Genomic DNA, 21,162 nt, shown 5'->3' with positions numbered 1-21,162 from the left:
TCTAAACTCCAGTGAATACAAGCCTAGTATTTTCAATCTCCAAACCTATGCCCTCTGGTTGTCGATTGCCCTACTCTGGACTAGAGACACTGTGCGTCTACCCGATCTATACCTCTCATGATTTTATACACCTCTATAACCATTTTGTTGATGACCATTTTCAACAATCACTTTTCCAACTCTTTTTCTCTCCTCATAGAGTGTTCAGGACCCCTCGGGATGGAGGGAGGGATTATATCCAATCAACAAATTTCAGCCTCGTCGACACACCGTGCCCTGTTTGGGCTACAGAAGTGGTACCCATACTATGCCAGACTGAATAAAAAAGGCCTTGTAAATGCATGGACTGCAGCAGAAAATGACAGATGGCCCTGGATTCAGGTAACAGATGGATGTACAAAGGATAGAATAATACATAATTTGCAGCACTTTTTCTTCCTGAGAGCTGACGTATAAAATGAACCAGAAAGCTCTAAAATAGTCATTTTATATGTATTTTACAAAGATTGTTAAATTGACATATGTCATTGTGCGCCATTTTTACTTCCTCAACTCGAGGTGAACTATATCCCAACTTGATCAAAAATTGCTTCTGGACAATGAGAGCAGAATTGCAAAATTATTCCACTAAACATTGAATTATGAATTAAGTTGTACATTTTGAAAAATGAGTGGATTATCTTTTAAAAGTGGATTTTTAAACCTTCAAATGGTGAATGTTTTCTTCTGAAGGAATGATACGTTTATCAAGCATTGACAATTTGCCTAGCTGGATATGCTAATGCGAACTATTGCACATAAAGGAATGCTTGAAGAATTGATTTAGGGGTCAGATTATTTAAATCCATTTTTAACACAAGTTAATTGTCTAATTCTGACGGCATGATACCCATAGCTTTCTAAAATGATGTATAAATCCCTGCTGGAATTCATTTAAGTTTCCTTGTTTTTTTAAATGTTGTTTTATTCATCTAATTCTACGATAATTTTGTGTTGGTACAGCACATTGTTTCAATTGTATTATTTCGGAGCCCCTATACCTAATCATAATTGTAGTCGGGAAGAGATGAATTAATGTACTCAGTGGCATATCAAGAAAGACTGCCTAAAATAAATCGGATGAATTCAATGGGTATCATACTGACTTTTTGTTTAACTTGTAGGAATTGTAGCTTTGATTTTAATTTTCCTCCTTTGTTTTAATTTGCTGACTAACTGCTGGAGCAAAATTCCCCAGGCTCTGTGCGTGTCTTGTTACTGTGCCCAACTTGTCATTCTTCGAGTGTGCATCTCAATGAGCTATTTCATCAGTCATAGGGCACTGAGGCCATGTTTGATTCTTCACCTTCTGCCCAGACCTTCTCACCTTATGCCCAGTCAGTCCTTCACGCTGCTCTTGGTACTGTTTAAGTGTTGGGATTCTAATGCGTTTCTCCAGAGAATGTCATTGTCAGTTGTGGTTATTTTTTATTGTCACTCTAACTGTATGAAAATGAATGAGGATTCAAACTTGCGGCATTTCTATAGATATATATTTTTCAACTGTGCCACACATTTACCATAAGCTTAAAACAGAAAATGTTGGAAATACTCAGATATTTTTCTTGGAAAAGAAAAAAAACGTATTTGGCTTTTTAAGCTGGACAGTGGCACAGCGGTAGAGTTGCTGCCTTACAGCACCAGAGACCCGGGTTCGATCCTGACTACGGGTGCTGTCTGTACGGAGTTTGTATGTTCTCTCCTGTGAATGCGAGAGTTTCCCCGGGTGCTCCAGTTTCCCCCCATGCTCCAAAGATGTACAGGTTTGTAGGTTAACATGCGTTGGTTAAAATGAACTGTAATTTATCCCCAGTGTGTAGGATAGTGCAAGTGTTAAGGGCCTATCCCACTTGGGCGCCATTTGTGCGTCATTTACGCGACAGCCTAAAAATAGGTTGGCGCGTTGTGATGCGTGGTGAGGCGTGGTGAGGCGTGGTGACGCACGGTAACACACGGTGTTTCCCTGTCCCCGCCACTGGATTTTGCAATGTTCAAAAATCCTGGGGCGACATTTGGGTGTCTCATCATATCATGCGCCCAGTCACACGCTGACGTATGCTGTCCTGTGCGTGACGGTTGGGTTTGGGGTTAAGGGCCTGTCCCACTTGGCCGTCATTTACCCGACAGGCCGATAGTGACTGTCGCGCGCGTCATCATGCATCCGCACAGTGTCTGGAGCACGTGACGCCATTTGAATACTTCGTTTATAATATTTAGCCAGATTATGATATTTATGGTGATTTTCTAAAATGGTCCAGTTTCTTGAGTGGTGGAAAAACTGCAGATGTAATGCCCTTATTCAAAAAAAGAGATGTATGAAAAGTAGCAAGCTGCAGACCAAATTCATCTGTGGGAAGAAACATAGAAACAGAGAAACATAGAAAATAGGTGCAGGAGGAGGCCATTCGGCCCTTCATTGTGATCATGGCTGATCGTCCCCTATCAATAACGCATCACTGCCCTCTGTGGCAGGGAATTCCACAAATTCACCACTCTCTGGGTGAAAAAGTTTTGCCTCATCTCTTGGTGAAAATGGCCTCCTCTATATTCTAAGACCGTGACCCCCGGTTCTGGACTCGCCCGGAAGGTTGGACAGGCTAGATGCAGGAAGATTATTCCCGATGTTGGGGAAGTCCAGGACAAGGGGTCACAGTTTAAGGATAAGAGGAAAGTCATTTAGGACCGAGATGAGAAAATCATTTTTTACACAGAGAGTGGTGAATCTGTGAAATTCTCTGCCACAGAAGGTAGTTGAGGCCAGTTCATTGGCTATATTTAAGAGGGAGTTAGATGTGGCCCTTGTGGCTAAAGGGATCAGGGGATATGGAGAGAAGGCAGGTACAGGATACTGAGTTGGATGATCAACCATGATCATATTGAATGGCGGTGCAGGTTCGAAGGGCTGAATGGCCTACTCCTGCACCTATTTTCTATGTTTCTATGGAAGGAACTGCAGATGCTGGTTTAAATTGAAGATAGACACAAAATGCTGGAGTAACTCAGCGGGACCGGCAGCATCTCTGGAGAGAAGGAATAGATGATGTTTCAGTCTGAAGAAGGGTCTTGACCTAAAACGTCACCCTGTTGCACTTGGCCGTCATATACCAGACAGGCCGGTGGCGCGCGAAGATTTCGTACAGGACGAAATCCTAGCGTGCTGCGCGATAGTGTGCTGCGTGATAGCGCGCGCAACTCCACACTCCTCCATGCTCCCGTTCCGCGCTACCCACACGCTACTAGGTCGCGTAAATGAAACCACAGATGGGCTGTAACATATTCTTCCTTTAAGATTCAAGATTCAAGAAGTTTATTGCCTTGTCAACAAGTTGATAGGAATGTGTCTTGGTTCGCTCTCAGACAGATACAATACAGTACAATACAACCACCACATACACCACAATAAATAATACAGACAATACCGTATGAAGGACAATATATACAGGAAGGACAGTACCCAGCAGCGTCATGTTAAGCGTAAGTGCAAGTGCAAAAGAAAGTGCAGAGTGATTAGTGCAAATTCAAATATCTGATGGCTTGGAGGTAGGTGCTGTCTCTGAAGCGAGATGTTTTACTTTTAATGCTTCTATATCTCCTTCCTGATGGGAGGAGATTAAAGAGGTAATGTGCCGGGTGAAAGTGGTCTGCTATGATTTTTTTGGCCTTTCTGGTGAGTCTTGTTGAGTAAAGTGATGTCACTGAGGGAAGTCTGCTGCAACCGATGATCTTAGAAGCTCGGCGCACTATTCTCTCCAGCCGAATCTTATCCTGCGAGGTTGTGTGACCATACCAGACAAGCATGGAGAATGTGAGTATGCTTTCTATGGTAGACCTATAGAAGTGGGTCATGGCTGGTCGACTGACCCTGAATTTTTTGAGCTTCCGCAGGAAGTAGAGTCGCTGGTGGCACTTACTGATTATGAGACTGGTGTTGAGCTCCCATGATAGGGATTGATGTATGGTGGTCCTGAGGAACTTAAAGGAGGTGACCCTCTCAACCACCTCTCCATTGATGAAGAGAGGGAGGAGGGGGGTGGCCTTCTTTCTGAAATCAACAACCAGCTCCTTAGTTTTTGAGATGTTAAGTATGAGGTTGTTGTTCTCACAACAACCTCTATTTTAAATATTGATATATTAAAATTAATTCAATAAAATCAATTGTGCAAATGAAAAGATGTCTGATTCGTTCAGTTCAGTTCGTTCAGTTCAGTTTTATTTATAGGTGTATTGGTCCGCTTCCAGATCCAATCACCATCTCTTTTCACTGGGATGGATTTAGTGAGTGTAGACTGAACTCCCCTCTCCTCTCTTCCCCCCTCCCGCCCAATCCCTCCCTCCTTCTCCACTCCCCCCTTCCCTTCTCCCCTCCCCTCTCCCCCCTTCATTCCTTCCCCCCTCTTCCTCCATTCTCCCCACTCCACTCTTCTCCCCCTTATCCACTACCCCCTCCCTTCACATCCCCTTCTCCCCTTCTCCCTCCATTCTCCCATTCTCCACTCCCCCCCCTCCCCCCTCCGCCCCCTCGCCTTGCTTCAAGATGGGTGGTGGGCATTTAGACTCAGTGGCCGGAGCAGGTGGGTGACACTGGTGCATTGACAACATTGCCTGTACCCAGTTGAAAAGCCCGCTGCCTCTGGAGGTTTGGAGAGACCATTGGAAGAGAGATCTGCCTCTGGGACAACTCGTGGCCAACAGTTTAGTTCCCATGAAGAGCAGGCAGAACATTGGGGGTTCGAATCCAACCCCTGGGGCCCTTGTGTCGCATTTAGTTCAGAGATACAGTTCCCTTCGGCCCACCGAGTCCGCACCGACCAGCGATCCCCCGCACACTATCCCACACATGCTTGGGACAATTTATACTTATATCAAGCCTATCAACCTAGAGTCAGGGTTACGATTAGGGTTAGAGTTAGGGCTAGGGCTAGGGCTAGGGCTAAGGCTAGGGCTAGGGCTAGGGCTAGGGATAGGGTTTAGGGCTAGGGCTAGGGCTGGGGTTAGGGTTAGGGTTTCCTCCCACACTCCAAATGTGCACAGGCTTGTATAAATTGTCCGTAGCGTGTGTGGGATAGTGTGCGGGGGATCGCTGGTTGCAGGCTGGGTCCACAAATTGGGGGGGGCATCGGGGATAGTGGGGGGGGGGGTGGGTGCAGAATGGGAGAAGGGAGGGAGAGGGGGAGAAAGGGATGTGAGGGGAGAGGGTACTTGCTAAGGGGGAGAAGAGTTGAGCGGGGAGAAGTTAGGAAGGGGGAGGAAGGTAGAGGCGAGTGGAGAGGGAGGGATGTGGGGGGAAGAGAGGAGAGTGGGAGTTCAGTCTACTCTCACTGAATCCATCCCTGGTGATCGGATCTGGAAGCGGACCAATACATCTATAAATAAAACGGAACGACTCAGACATCTTTTCATTTGCACAATTGATTGTATTGTATTAAATTTAATATATTAATGTTTAAAATCCATGCATCGAAGGAAGAATATTTGACAGCCTCAACCCTAACCGGGCATCACCCACCTGACAGCGTACGTCAGTGTGTATGTCGTGCAACTTGACGCTTTTACGGGTGTCAGTCGCCCAAATGTCGCCCAAGTGGGATAGGCCCTTAAGTGACTGCTGGTCGGCGTGGACTTGCTGGGCTGAAGGGCCTGTTTCCACTCTGTATCTCTTAAGTCTAAAGTCTGAAGCTGAAGAGGAGGCAACGGGAAATGAAAAAATGTGATCAAATAATACAACTATGAGGATATATTTATCATCCTACCATTTCTTCCTCCCACTTCCACACCTCATTTGTCCTGAAGAAAGATCTGGAAATGCTGCCTATTCTTGTTCTCCGGGGATGCTGCCTGACACGCTGAGTTTCTTCAGCACTGTGTGTGTATTTTTTTTGTCCAATCCTAGGATTCTCCCAAACCCATTTTAATGTCCCTCCTGTAAAAGGACAGCTTTGCAGACGTGCTTTATGAGGCACTGAGTGACATGGTGTTTTTACGTTTCACTATAGTGCTGGGTTTGGCAAAACAATATTGTTCCTTGGGCAATGGAATACATTATTGTGTTATTAAGGAAAACTACAGGGACGATCAAATTATGGTGTCTAGAGATGCCACGCAGTGTTAAGGGCTGGACCCACCAGCATGCGACCTGCATGCGGCGAGCGCGACCAAACCGGAAGCGGGGGCTGCGCGGAGGTCGAGTGAGTGACGTGAAGTTTGAGCGAAGTCCGTGGGAAGTTCGCGCGTGATGTACAGCGTCAAGACGCTGCGCACGCCCGTCGAGGCGGTGCATACGGCGTCGAGGCGGCTGCGGGCCGGCAGGCCGTTACCGCGCGGTATTTTTTAACATGGTCAGCCCCGCGCGATGTCGGGACCAGCTCCGCACAACTCCGTACGGCTCCGGCGATCGAAGTGGGACCGGCCCCGCGAGGCCGTACGGCTCAAGCGACCACGTTAGGTCGCGCTTGCCGCATGGAGTTGCACGCTCGTGGGACAGGCCTATTAAAGCCCTGTCCCACTGTACGAGTTCATTCAAAGAATTTGCCCTGATTCGAACTCGGAGATTTACGGTAATGGCCGCTCGGCAGTACTCGGGGCTCTCGTGGACATTTTTCAACGAGTTTACCCGAGCTTACCGCGTTTCCCGAGTACCTGCCGTTAGCATTACGAGCCGCTAAGAGACGTCCCCGAGCTCCGACGTACCCACTACGTTCATTCTACGTGCTTACCACGAGTTAGATTTGTTTTTAAACTCGGGAGAGCTCTTGAATTAACTCGTACAATGGGACAGGGCCATTTAGAGTTGCTGCCTTTCAGTGCCAGACACCCGGGTGTGATCCTGACTATCGGTGTTGAGTGCACGGAGGCTGCACGTTCTCCCGGTGACCGCGTAGGTTTTCTCCGGGTGCTCCGGTTTCCTCCCACACTACAAAGACGTATAGGTTTGTAGGTTAATTGGCTTTGGTAAGATTTGTAAATTGGCCCAGTGTGTAGGATAGTGCTTGTGTACGGGAACGCTGGTTGGCACGAACTTGATAGCCCAAAGAGATGAAGAGGGAAATCCAAAAAGTTCTGGATGTAAGTGGGACTTCCATTCAACAAATTATTGGTAGTTGTTCTACGCAATTGCACGGTGAAAAGTGAAAATGGACACGCTAGAGGCAGGACACATGTTCCCGATGTTGGAGGAGTCCAGAACCAGGGGCCACAGTTTAAGAATAAGGGGTAAGCCATTTAGAACGGAGACGAGGAAACACTTTTTCTCACAGAGAGTTGTGAGTGTGGAATTTTCAGCCTCTGCTTTCAAGAGAGGGCTAGATAGGGTTCTTAAAGATAGTAGAGTCAGGGGAAGGCAGGAACGGGGTACTGATTGTGGATGATCAGCCATGATCACATTGAATGGCAGTGCTGGCTCGAAGGGCCAAATGGCCTATTCCTGCACCTATTGTCTATTGTCTGTTGACGTCCAGATCCTCCATGATCCCGTGGAACCAATTCAACTGCTATTAACTATGGGTGAAAGAAAGTGCAGTAAAGCCTGTCCCACGATGCGGGTTCACCCAAGAGCTCTCCCGAGTTAAAAAAAAAATCAAACTCGTGGTATGTACGTAGCGGGTACGTCGGAGCTCATGGACATCTCACAGTGGCTCGTAATGCTAATGGCAGGTACTCGGGAAACGCGGTAACTCTTGAAGTTTTTTCAACACTGTGAAAAATGTCCAATAGTTTCCTGCCGTTAGTTACTGCGTTTCCCGAGTACCTGCCATTCGCATTACGAGCCGCTACGGGACATCCACGAGGTCCTACGTACATTCTACGTACTTACCACGAGTTTGATTTTTTTTTTAACTCGGGAGAGCTCTTGGGTGAACTGGCATCCTGAGACAGGCCCTTAAGTCCTACAGTAGAAGATAGTATGCTGACTTAAAGACATTCTGGGTAGCTCACATGACATACAGCTAAGAAGCTGAGGGAAATCCAACGGTAGCCCAGTGGTACAACTGGTAGAGCTGCTGTTTCACAGTACCAGAGGCCCGGGTTCGATCCTGACCTCGGGTGCTGCTGCTGGCTGTGTGGAGTTTGTACGTTCTCCCTGTGGCTAAGTGGGTTCCATCTGTGTGCTCCAGTTTCCTCCCACATTCCAGTTCCATTGGCATCTGTAAATTGCCCCTAACGAGTAGAGAGTGAATGCAAAACTGGATAACATAGAACTGGTGTGAGTGGGCGATCTATGGTCTTGGTGGACCAAAGGACGTGTTTCAACGTTGAATCAGCCTGTCAAATAGGTGGAAGTAGTCAAAGCTCAGTTGAAATCCAGACACAGGGGACTACGGGTGCTAGAACCTGGAGCAGGAAACGCATTGTGTCTATGCAGTACTGACTTGAGTTGAGTTGAGTTTATTGTCAGTGAAAAGCTTTTGTTGCCTGCTAACCAGTCAGCAGAAAGATAATACGTGATTACAATCGGGCCATCCACGGTGTACAGATACATGATAAAGGGAATAATGGGAATCGCATTTAGTGCAAGGTAAAGTCCGATCAAAGATAGCCCGAGGGTCTCTATTAGGGCTCGGGACTGCTCTCTGGTTGTTGGTTGGATGGTTTCAGTTGTCCGATAAGATCTACTGGGAAGACCTGGGTGATGTAAGAATACTCAGCAGTGATCACTTCCAGGAATTCCTTTTTCCATGCAAAATGAGTGTTGCATTGGGAATGATGTCATGCCACGAATCCCAGAATAGAAAATAGATCCAAATATGGTCATTATTGCAAATCACTTCCAGTAATAATCAATTTTCAATGCCATGAAATGTCATTGAAGGAAAGAGGGGAGAATGTAAAATGGCACTCCAAATGGATAATTGGTTTTGAGTCATGTCCAAAATGTGGACAAGGGTTTACTTGGCACCTTGGATGATCGGAATGCCTATTGGCTAAATATGTGCCAAGTTAATCGGATTTAGTTTTGATTTGTTAAAAGACGTGTGCGTTTCGATCTTGTAAATATTTCAGAGTACGTGTTGGTGCTTATTACATTTAATAACTGTGAGGAAGATTGTTTTATGAAAAATGAATGTTGTGGAGCTGGAGTCTCGAGCTGCCCAGTTCTGTATTGGCAGCCGACCATGTAGCAGAAATTGTTTATTAAGTAGTTAGATTATGGAGAAAAATGTGTTGAGGACAGCTGGGCCAGTATGATTGTGCAGACTCCCTGGTGATACATTATGGTGCGCCGTCTTTGACATGAGATTGTGTTCCTGTAACAATCAGCTGAAGGGCAGTAACTCAGGTTCCCTGCTTCAAGAGGATGCTTCTTGGTTTTTATATGTGCCAACACTATTTAAACAGTTCAAAGCAATGTGATGCATGCTATTTAATTTTCACCATTCAGCACAACATTCCTACCTCTCCCGCTGATGTAGATCTTCCTCGAACAGAAGTAGTATATTTTAAAAAGTCGGTAATAAGGAAGATAAATGCAGTGTTAACATTCACTTCGAAAGGATGGTGTATGAAATCATGAGAGGAATAGAGGTTTATAAATTCATGAGAGGAATAGATTGGGTAGACGCACAGTCTCTTGCCCAGAGTGGGGGAATCGAGACCCAGAGGGCATGGGTTTAAGGTGAAGGGGGAAAGATTTTATAGGAATCTGAAGGGTAACTTTTTCACACAAAGGGTGGTAGATGTATAGAATGAGCTGCCAGAGGAGGTAGTTAAGGCAGAGACTATCGCAATGTTTAGGAAGCAATTAAACAGGTACATGGATAGGACATTATTGCCATAGAGGGAGGACAGAGAAGGTTCACCAGACTGATTCCTGGGATGTCAGGACTTTCATATGAAGAAAGACTGGATAGACTCGGCTTGTACTGGCTAGAATTTAGGAGATTGAGGGGGGATCTTATAGAAACTTACAAAATTCTTAAGGGGTTGGACAGGCTAGATGCAGGAAGATTGTTCCCGATGTTGGGGAAGTCCAGGACAAGGGGTCACAGTTTAAGGATAAAGGAGAAATCCTTTGGGACCGAGATGAGAAAAGCATTTTCACACAGAGAATGGTGAATCTCTGGAACTCTCTGCCACAGAAGGTAGTTGAGGCCAGTTAATTGGCTATATTTAAGAGGGAGTTAGATGTGCCCCTTGTGGCTAAAGGGATCAGGGGGTATGGAGAGAAGGCAGGTACAGGATATTGAGTTGGATGATCAGCCATGATCATATTGAATGGCGGTGCTGGCTCGAAGGGCCGAATGGTCTACTCCTGCACCTATTTTCTATGATTCTATGACAGGTTTAGAGGGATATAGGCCAATTCAGGCAAGTGGAACAAGTGTCGATAGGACATGTTGGCCAGTGTAGAATTGGGCCGAAAAGCCTGTTTTCACACTATATGACTCTATAAAAGGAAAGATGCAATGATGAGGCCTTATAAGGCACTGGTCAGAACATATTTGGAATATTATGAGCAGTGTTGGCCCCCTTAGCTGAGGAAGGATGTGCTGGCATTGGAGAAGGTCCAGAGGAGGTTCATGAGAGTGATCCTGGTGATGATTGGGTTAATGAAGGAGGAGCATTTGATTTGTCTGAGCCTGTACCCACTGGAGTTTGGAAGAATGAGGGGGGGATCTCAATGAAAGTTACTGAATAATGAAACATCTAGATAGAGTGAATGTGGAGAGGGTAGTAGCGAGAGAGTCTAGGACCAGCGAGCACTGCCTCTGAATAAAAGAACACAGATTTACAATGGAGGTGAGGAGAAAATTCTTTAGCTAGAATTCATTGCCACAGATGGCGGTAAAGGCCAAGTCAGTAGGTATTTTTAAAGAGGAAATTGATAGCGTCTTGATCAGTAAGGATTTCAAAGGTTATGGGGAGAAGCCAGGAGAATGGGGTTGTGAGGGAAAATAGGCATGCCATGACTGAATGTCGGAGCACACATATAACCATATAACCATATAACCATTACAGCACGGAAACAGGCCATCTCGACCCTTCTAGTCCGTGCCGAACACGTATTCTCCCCTAGTCCCATCTACCTGCACTCAGACCATAACCCTCCATTCCTTTCCCGTCCATATAACTATCCAATTTATTTTTAAATGATAAAATTGAACCTGCCTCCACCACTTCCACTGGAAGCTCATTCCACACAGCTACCTCTCTCTAAGTAAAGAAGTTCCCCCTCATGTTACCCCTAAACTTCTGTCCCTTAATTCTCAAGTCATGTCCCCTTGTTTGAATCTTCCCTACTCTCAGTGGGAAAAGCTTGTCCACATCAACTCTGTCTATCCCTCTCATCATTTTAAAGACCTCTATCAAGTCTTCCCTTAACCTTCTGCGCTCCAAAGAATAAAGACCTAACTTGTTCAACCTTTCTCTGTAACTTAGTTGTTGAAACCCAGGCAACATTCTAGTAAAACTCCTCTGTACACTCTCTATTTTGTTGACATCCTTCCTATAATTAGGCGACCAAAATTGTACACCATACTCCAGAATTGGCCTCACCAATGCCCTGTACAATTTTAACATTACATCCCAACTTCTATACTCAATGCTCTGATTTATAAAGGCCAGCACACCAAAAGCTTTCTTTACCACCTTAACTACATGAGATTCCACCTTCAGGGAACTGTGCACAGTTATTCCCAGATCCCTCTGTTCACCTGCATTCTTCAATTCCCTACCATTTACCATGTACGTCCTATTTTGATTTGTCCTGCCAAGATGTAGCACCTCACACTTATTAAACTCCATCTGCCATCTTCCAGCCCACTCTTCCAACTGGCATAAATCTCTCTGTAGACTTTGAAAATCTACTTCATTATCCACAACACTACCTATCTTAGTATCATCTGCATACTTACTAATCCAATTTACCACACCATCGTCCAGATCATTGATGTACATGACAAACAACAGTGGACCCAACACAGATCCCTGTGGCACCCCACTAGTCACTGGCCTCCAACCTGACAAACAACCATCCACCATTACTCTCTGGCATCTCCCATTCAGCCACTGTTGAATCCATCTTGCTACTCCACCATTAATACCCAACCATTGAACCTTCTTAACCAACCTTCCATGAGGAACCTTGTCAAAGGCCTTACTGAAGTCCATATATACAACATCCACTGCTTTACCCTCATCAATTTCCCGAGTAACCGCTTCACAAAATTCAAGAAGATTAGTCAATCATGACCTTCCAGGCACAAATCCATGTTGATTGTTCCTAATCAGACCCTGTTTATCCAGATGCTTATATATATTATCTCTAAGCATCCTTTCCATTAATTTGCCCACCACTGACGTCAAACTAACAGGTCTATAATTGCTAGGTTTACTCTTAGACCCCTTTTTAAACAATGGAACAACATGCGCAGTACGCCAATCCTCCGGCACCATTCCCGTTTCTAATGACATTTGAAATATTTCTGTCATAGCCCCTGCTATTTCTACACTAACTTCCCTCAATGTCCTAGGGAATATCCTGCCGGACCTGGAGACTTATCCACTTTTATATTTCTCAAAAGTGTCAGTACTTCCTCTTCTTTGAATCTCACAGTTTCCATAGCTACTCTACTTGTTTCCCTTACCTCACATAATTCAATATCCTTCTCCTTGGTGAATACCGAAGAAAAGAAATTGTTCATTATCTCCCCCATCTCTTTTGGCTCTGCAGATAGCTGTCCACTCTGACTCTCTAATGGACCAATTTTATCCCTCGTTATCCTTTTGCTATTAATATAGCTGTAGAAACCCTTTGGATTTACTTTCACCTTACTTGCCAAAGCAACCTCATATCTTCTTTTAGCTTTTCTAATTTCTTTCTTAAGATTCTTTTTACATTCTTTATACTCCTCAAGCACCTCATTTACTCCATGCTGCCTATAATTATTGTAGATCTCTCTCTTTTTCCGAACCGTGTCCAATTTCCCTTGAAAACCATGGCTTTTTCCAATTTTTACTATTTCCTTTCAACCGAACAGGGACATAAAGATTCTGTACTCTTAAAATGTCACCTTTAAATGTTCTCCATTTCTCTCCCACATCTTCCCCATCAAACAAAATGTCCCAATTTACTCCTTTTAAATCCTTTCGCATCTCCTCAAAGTTAGCCTTTCTCCAATCAAAAATCTCAACCCTAGGTCCAGTTCTGACCCTCTCCATAATTATATTGAAACTAATGGTATTGTGATCACTGGACCCGAACTGTTCCCCAACGCATACCTCTGCCACCTGACCCGTCTCATTTCCTAACAGGAGGTCCAGCACCGCCCCTTCTCTAGTAGGTGCCTCTATGTATTGCTGCAAAAAACTATCCTGCACACATTTAACAAACTCCAAACCATCGAGCCCATTTACAGAATGTGTTTCCCAGTCTATGTGTGGAAAATTGAAATCTCCCACAATCACTACCTTGTGCTTACTACTAATATCTGCGATCTCCTTACATATTAACTCTTCCAATTCTCGCTCCCCATTTGGCGGTCTATAATACACCCCTATAAGTGTTGCTACCCCTTTCCCATTTCTCAGTTCCACCCAAATAGCCTCCCTAGACGAGCCCTCTAATCTATCCAGCCAAAGCACTGCTGTAATACCTTCCCTGACTAGCAATGCAATACCTCCACCTCTTGCCCCTCCAATCCTATCACACCGGAAGCAACGAAATCCTGGAATATTTAGTTTCCAATCACAGCCCTCCTGCAACCATGTTTCACTGATCGCCACAACATCATACTTCCAGGTGTCAATCCAGGCTCTAAGTTCATCCACCTTTCTTACAATGCTCCTAGCATTAAAATATACACATTTAAGAAACCCACCCTTTCTTATTCTCTGTGTTCAAGAAGGAACTGCAGATGCTGGAAAATTGAAGGTACACAAAAATGTTGGAGAAACTCAGCGGGTGCAGCAGCATCTATGGAGCGAAGGAGATAGGTAACGTTTTGGGCCGAAACCCTTCTGCAGACTGATAGGGTATGGCGGGGAGAATGAAGGAAAAAGGGAGGAGGAGGAGCCCGAGGGCTGGGGGATGGGAGGAGACAGCTCGAGGGCTAAGGAAGGGGAGGAGACAGCAAGGGCTAACAAAATTGGGAGAATTCCGCACTCGCAACAAGGGCAGAGTCCCCCTAGTCCTCACCTTTCACCCCACCAGCCGGCAAATACAACAAATAATCCTACGTCATTTCCGCCACCTCCAACGTGAACCCCACCACTCGCCACATCTTCCCATCTCCCCCCATGTCTGCCTTCCGCAAAGACCGCTCCCTCCGCAGCTCCCTTGTCAATTCTTCCCTTCCCTCCCGTACCACCCCTCCCCGGGCACTTTCCGTTGCAACCGTAAGAAATGCATGACCTATCCCTTTACCTCCCCCCTCGACTCCATTCAAGGACCCAAGCAGTCGTTCCAGGTGCGACAGAGGTTCACCTGTATCTCCTCCAACCTCATCTACTGCATCCGCTGCTCTAGATGTCAGCTGATTTACATCGGTGTGACTAAGTGGAGGTTGGGCGATCGTTTAGCCGAACACCTCCGCTCAGTCCGCAATAACCTGCCTGAACTCCCGGTGGCTCAGCACTTCAACTCCCCCTCCCATTCCCAATCCGACCTCTCTGTCCTGGGTCTCCTCCATTGCCAGAGTGAGTAACACCGGAGGGGAGCCTGCATCCGGTGGGCATGAACATTGAATTCTCCCAATTTTGTTAGCCCTTGCTGTCTCCTCCCCTTCCTTAGCCCTCGAGCTGTCTCCTCCCATCCCCCAGCCCTCGGGCTCCTCCTCCTCCCTTTTTCCTTCCTTCTCCCCGCCACCCCCTATCAGTCTGAAGAAGGGTTTCGGCCCGAAACGTTACCTATTTTCTTCGCTCCATAGATGCTGCTACACCCGCTGAGTTTCTCCAGCATTTTTGTGCACTCTCTTATTCTCTGTTTATTGTCTTTTTCTTCTTTCTCCCCTACATTTTGGGTCAGAGTGCTACCATTCTCTGCCTCCTGCCTCACACACTGACTGCTAGCTTTCCCAATTTGAGTCCCTCCCCCCAACCGTTCTAGTTTAAAGTCTCCCCAGTAGCCTTATATGTTTCAATAAGATACCCTCCCATCCTTCTAAACTCCAGTGTGTACAAGCCCAGCCGCTCCATTCTCTCAGCATATGACAGTCCCGCCATCCCGGAAATTAACCTTGTAAACCTACGCTGCACTCCCTCAATAGCAAGAATGTCCTTCCTCAAATTAGGGGACCAAAACTGCACACAATACTCCAGGTGTGGTCTCACTAGGGCTCTGTACAACTGCAGAAAGACCTCTTTGCTCCTATATTCGATTGCTCTTGTTATAAAGGCCAACATGCCATTCGCTTTCTTCACTGCCTGCTGTACCTGCATGCTTACTTTCAGAGACCATAAAACCATGACCACCACATTCACGAACAACTTCTTTGCAACAACTATCACTCGTGAACACTACACAACACCAACCTCAGCAACCTTCATCTTCTATGGACCGTCTCTATGGTTACATTACAAACGTTATTTTTTGCATCATTAACATGGTTGCCCAGATTACTAGTTTATTGTATTCTCGATTATATTATCTGTATTATTGCATTCATAGCACAGCCTCAGAATAAAAGGACATACCTTTAAAACGGAGATGAGGAGGAATTTATTTAGCTAGAGGGTGATGAATCTGTGAAATTCATTGCCACAGATGTGGAAGCTAAGGTATTGGGTACTTTTAAGAGGAAATCCATAGATTCTTGATTAGTAAGGGTGTCAAAGGTTACGGGAGGGCAGGAGAATGGGGTTGAGAGGGAAAAATAGATCAGCCAAGATTGGATGGTGGAATGGACTTAATGGATTGAATGTCCAAATTCTGCTCCTACGTTTGATGGACTGTTAACATAGAAACATAGAAAATAGGTGCAGGAGTAGGCCATTCGGCCCTTCGGCCCTTCAAGCCTGCACCGCCATTCAATATGATCATGGCTGATCATCCAACTCAGTATCCTGTACCTGCCTTCTCTCCATGCCCCCTGATCCCTTTAGCCACAAGGGCCACATCTAACTCCCTCTTAAATATAGCCAATGAACTGGCTTCAACTACCTTCTGTGGCAGAGAGTTCCACAGATTCACCACTCTCTGTGTGAAAAATGTTTTTCTCATCTTGGTCCTAAAAGATGTCCCCCTTATCCTTAAACTGTGACCCCTTGTTCTGGACTTCCCCAACATCGGGAATAATTTTCCTGCATCTAGTTGCAGCAAGTAAGAATTTAATTGTTTCATCGCTAGTACATATGATACTTAAACACGATTGACTCTTGACAAAGATATCCAGCAGAGGATCAGATATGTGAGCACTGCCACTGTGAATCTAATGTATTATGATTTCAACAATTGTGACCTCCAGGCACGAACCAAGCTCTTTGTATGCAATGATGTGGTCATACCAACTTTTCATTTTGTCTGTGAAACCTGGGTTTTGTATCAAACACAATGAGAGGCCTTGGACTCGTATTAACAGCACTGCCTTTAATGAATCCTCAGAATCAAATGTGAGATCATCAGGGAACTATGTACTTGTACTCTGAGAATTTCTACACTGCAACACTCCCCAGGTTCCTGCTGTTCACTGTGAAGGTCCTGCCCTGGTTTGACACCTCATACTTGACTGAAGTTACAGAGAAAGGTTGAACAAGTTAGGTCTTTATTCTTTGGAGCGCAGAAGGTTAAGGAGAGACTTGATAGAGGTCTTTAAAATGATGAGAGGGAGAGACAGAGTTGATGTGAATAAGCTTTTTCCACTGAGAGTAGGGAAGATTCAAACAAGGGGACATGATTTGAGAATTAAGGGACAGAAGTTTAAGGGTAACATGAGGGGGAACTTCTTTACTCAGAGAGTGGTAGCTGTGTGGAATGGGCTTCCAGTGGAAGTGGTGGAGGCAGGTTCGATTTTATCATTTAAAAATAAATTGGATAGGCATATGGATGGGAAAGGAATAGAAACATAGAAACATAGAAATTAGGTGCAGGAGTAGGCCATTCGGCCCTTCACCGCCATTCAATATGATCATGGCTGATCATCCAACTCAGTATCCCGTACCTGCCTTCTCTCCATACCCTCTGATCCCCTTAGCCACAAGGGCCACATCTAACTCCCTCTTAAATATAGCCAATGAACTGGCCTCGACTACCCTCTGTGGCAGAGAGTTCCAGAGATTCACCACTCTCTGTGTGAAAAAAGTTCTTCTCATCTCGATTTTAAAGGATTTCCCCCTTATCCTTAAGCTGTGACCCCTTGTCCTGGACTTCCCCAACATCGGGAACAATCTTCCTGCATCTAGCCTGTCCAACCCCTTAAGAATTTTATAAGTTTCTATAAGATCCCCTCTCAATCTCCTAAATTCTAGAGAGTATAAACAAAGTCTATCCAGTCTTCCTTCATAAGACAGTCCTGACATCCCAGGAATCAGTCTGGTGAACCTTCTCTGCACTCCCTCTATGGCAATAATGTCCTTCCTCAGATTTGGAGACCAAAACTGTACGCAATACTCCAGGTGTGGTCTCACCAAGACCCTGTACAACTGCAGTAGAACCTCCAGTAGAATGGTGGGCTATGGTCTGAGTGCAGGTAGATGGGACAAGGGGAGATGGGACAAGGGGAGAAGGAGAGAATAAGTGTTCGGCAAGGACTAAAAGGGCCGAGATGGCCTGTTTCCGTGCTGTAATTGATATATGGTTATATGAATTAGCTCCAATTGCCATTCTATGTCCCACTTGCCCTGCTGATCAAGATTCCTCTGTAATTCTTGGTAACCATCTTCAATGACAACAAACCATTTATTTTAGAGTCTTCTGCAGGAGTAACTATCGATGCCAAACAGCACTGGCTGCATGGTGGCGCAGCGGTAGAGTTAATGTCTTGAGGCGCTGCAGACCCGGGTTCGATCCCGATTACGGGTACTGTCTGTACGGAGTTTGCACGTTCTCCCCATGTCCGCGTGGATTTTCTTTGAGATCTTCAGTTGTGTAGATTCACAAGACGTACGGGTTTGCAGGTTAATTGGCTTGGTATGAATGGAAATTGTCCTCAGTGTGTGTAGGATAGTGTTAATGTGCGGGGACCGGTGGCCGGTGTGGGCCAAAGTGCCTGTTCCCGCACTGGATCTCTAAACTAAACACTGAACCCTGAGGTGCACCACTGGTCACAGGCAGTGGCGGACTGGCCAGGGTGTCAGCTTGCCCGATGGCAAGTGGGCCCCTGATGAAGTGATAGCAAGTGATGGCAAGTGGGCCCCTGGTAAATGAGAGCATTGTATTTGTGGGTGGGCCCCCTTTGTCTCCTGGCAACCAATATGTTTTGACCCAGTCCGCCACTGGTCACAGGCCTGCAGTCTGAGAAACAACTTACAGCCTCCTACCATTCAGCCAGTTCTTTATCGAGTTAGCTGGCTCTCATTAACCTACCAGCAGCGAGGGAACTGGAGCATCCAGAGGAAACCAATGTGTTCACCGGGAAAGGACTCAAGCTGCACACACAGTTCACGGGAGGTCACGATTGAATCAGAATGACTGGAGCTATGAAGCAGCAACTTTACTGGCTGCACCACTTTGCTATCTGGTGCATTGTAAAATTGTGTAAAGCAACCACTTTGTTATCCTGTTGAGCAATGCTGATTGAAAGCAGCTTTCCAGGGCCAAGGAAGCACCGAGCCTTTGTTTTCATTCCCAGATAATATCTCACATTTAGTACACATTAAATTACAGCTGTTAGGACGCAGTCCCTTAGCCTTTTAATGTTTACATGAATTATTTTAGTGTTTGCACTAAACTTTCTTAAGGGGTTGGACAGGCTAGATGCAGGAAGATTACTCCCGATGTTGGGGAAGTCCAGGACAAGGGGTCACAGCTTAAGGATAAGGGGGAAATCCTTTAAAACCGAGATGAGAAGAACTTTTTTCACACAGAGTGGTGAATCTCTGGAACTCCCTGCCACAGAGGGTAGTCGAGGCCAGTTCATTGGCTATATTTAAGAGGGAGTTAGATGTGGCCCTTGTGGCTAAGGGGATCAGAGGGTATGGAGAGAAGGCAGGTGCGGGATACTGAGTTGGATGATCAGCCATGATCATATTGAATGGCGGTGCAGGCTCGAAGGGCCGAATGGCCTACTCCTGCACCTAATTTCTATGTTTCTATGTTTCTATGTTTCAAGCAGTGCTCCATATACTTGTACAAACGCAACCATTGTTGCACTTCTTAGGCCCACCTGCTATTTCCTTCCTCCCTCACCTGTCAATGGTTCTTTATTTGGCGTATGTGGTGAGGTCCTGTGAAATTCGTCTTTGTGTACAGTTCAGTGCAAGTATCGCTATACATAAACATTTCAATGCATCTTAGACAAGCATGTCAGATGCAGTACAAGTGTATAGCAGTAGTATGCTGAGACAGTACACAGTCGCTAGATTTGGCTCCATTTTCAAGTGCCATTTCTCATAGGTACAGAGTTCTTCACCTGAACCATGAAGGCCCCTAGTCCTGGCGGCGTGGCCGTTGGTGTCCTCTGCCGCTGCTCCAGCGAACAGTCAGTGCCGCTTCAGGCAGCATCCAGTCCACGTGTTCGGCCTCTCGGAGCGACGCCCATTTCAGCCAAGCCCCACACTGCTGCAGGGCAACTCCACTGCCAATGTGCACTGCACTGCCTCCAACAGTTGATCTGCTTACCAATCTTCTGTCTGGTTTCCTCCTCTCCAGTCCACGGGGCGAGCAGCGGTTGTGCAGTTGTACAGAGCCCTAGTGAGACCACACCTGGAGTATTGTGTGCACTTTTGGTCCCCTAATTTGAGGAAGGACATTCTTGCTATTGAGGGAGTGCAGCGTAGGTTTACAAGGTTAATTCCCGGGATGGCGGGACTGTCGTATGCTGAGAGAATGGAGCAGCTGGGCTTGTACACTCTGGAGTTTAGAAGGATGAGAGGGAAATTTTCATAGCAAAAGGATTTGAGTATAGGAGCAGGGAGGTTCTACTGCAGTTGTACAGGGTCTTGGTGAGACCACACCTGGAGTATTGCGTACAGTTTTGGTCTCCAAATCTGAGGAAGGACATTATTGCCATAGAGGGAGTGCAGAGAAGGTTCACCAGACTGATTCCTGGGATGTCAGGACTGTCTTATGAAGAAAGACTGGATAGACTTGGTTTATACTCTCTAGAATTTAGGAGATTGAGAGGGGATCTTATAGAAACTTACAAAATTCTTAAGGGGTTGGACAGGCTAGATGCAGGAAGATTGCTCCCGATGTTGGGGAAGTCCAGGACAAGGGGTCACAGCTTAAGGATAAGGGGGAAATCCTTTAAAACCGAGATGAGAAGAACTTTTTTCACACAGAGAGTGGTGAATCTCTGGAACTCCCTGCCACAGAGGGTAGTCGAGGCCAGTTCATTGGCTATATTTAAGAGGGAGTTAGATGTGGCCCTTGTGGCTAAGGGGATCAGAGGGTATGGAGAGAAGGCAGGTACGGGATACTGAGTTGGATGATCAGCCATGATCATATTGAATGGCGGTGCAGGCTCGAAGGGCCGAATGGCCTACTCCTGCACCTAATTTCTATGTTTCTATGTTTCTATCTCATTGAAACATATAAGATTGTTAAGGGCTTGGACACGCTGGAAACATGTTCCCGATGTTGGGGGAGTCCGGAACCAGGGGCCACAGTTTAAGAATAAGGAGTAAGCCATTAAAAACGGACACAAGGAAACACTTTTTCATCTCAGAGAGTGGTGAGTGTGAATTCTCTGCCTCAGAGGGCAGTGGAGGCAGGTTTTCTGGACGCTTTCAAGAGAGAGCTAGATAAGGCTCTTAAAAATAGCGGAGTCAGGGGATATGGGGAGAAGGCAAGAACGGGATACTGATTGGGGATGATCAGCCATGATCACATTGAATGGCGGTGCTGGCTCGAAGGGCCGAATGGCCTACTCCAGCACCTATTGTCTCGGCAGCTTCCCCCTGTGGCAGGGTTCCCGGTTCCACGGAGGGCGAGCCAGGCCTGATGTTGGTTATGGCCGTGGCGTGCTGGGGTTATGGCCGTGGCGTGCTGGGGTTATGGCCGTGGCGTGCTGGGGGTGTGACCTCTTGCCGCAC

At 46.1% G+C, this 21,162-nt stretch overlaps 1 protein-coding gene across 3 annotated transcripts in view; it reads left to right on the top strand.

Annotated features, from left to right (window-relative positions):
• Positions 1–21,162, top strand: part of edil3 (EGF like repeats and discoidin domains 3) — a 317,094-nt gene that overhangs the window by 179,166 nt on the left and 116,766 nt on the right. For all 3 annotated transcript variants that reach the window (XM_033017237.1, XM_033017236.1, XM_033017235.1), the window contains one exon: positions 200–381. In XM_033017237.1, the coding sequence (XP_032873128.1) occupies positions 200–381 (182 nt within the window). The remainder of the gene's footprint in view (positions 1–199; positions 382–21,162) is intronic.

The sequence above is a fragment of the Amblyraja radiata genome, chromosome 3 (assembly GCF_010909765.2).
Source record: "Amblyraja radiata isolate CabotCenter1 chromosome 3, sAmbRad1.1.pri, whole genome shotgun sequence".
NCBI lineage: Eukaryota > Metazoa > Chordata > Chondrichthyes > Rajiformes > Rajidae > Amblyraja > Amblyraja radiata.
Note: the sequence above shows the minus strand (reverse complement) of the source record. Positions and strands in the feature narration are given on the sequence as shown.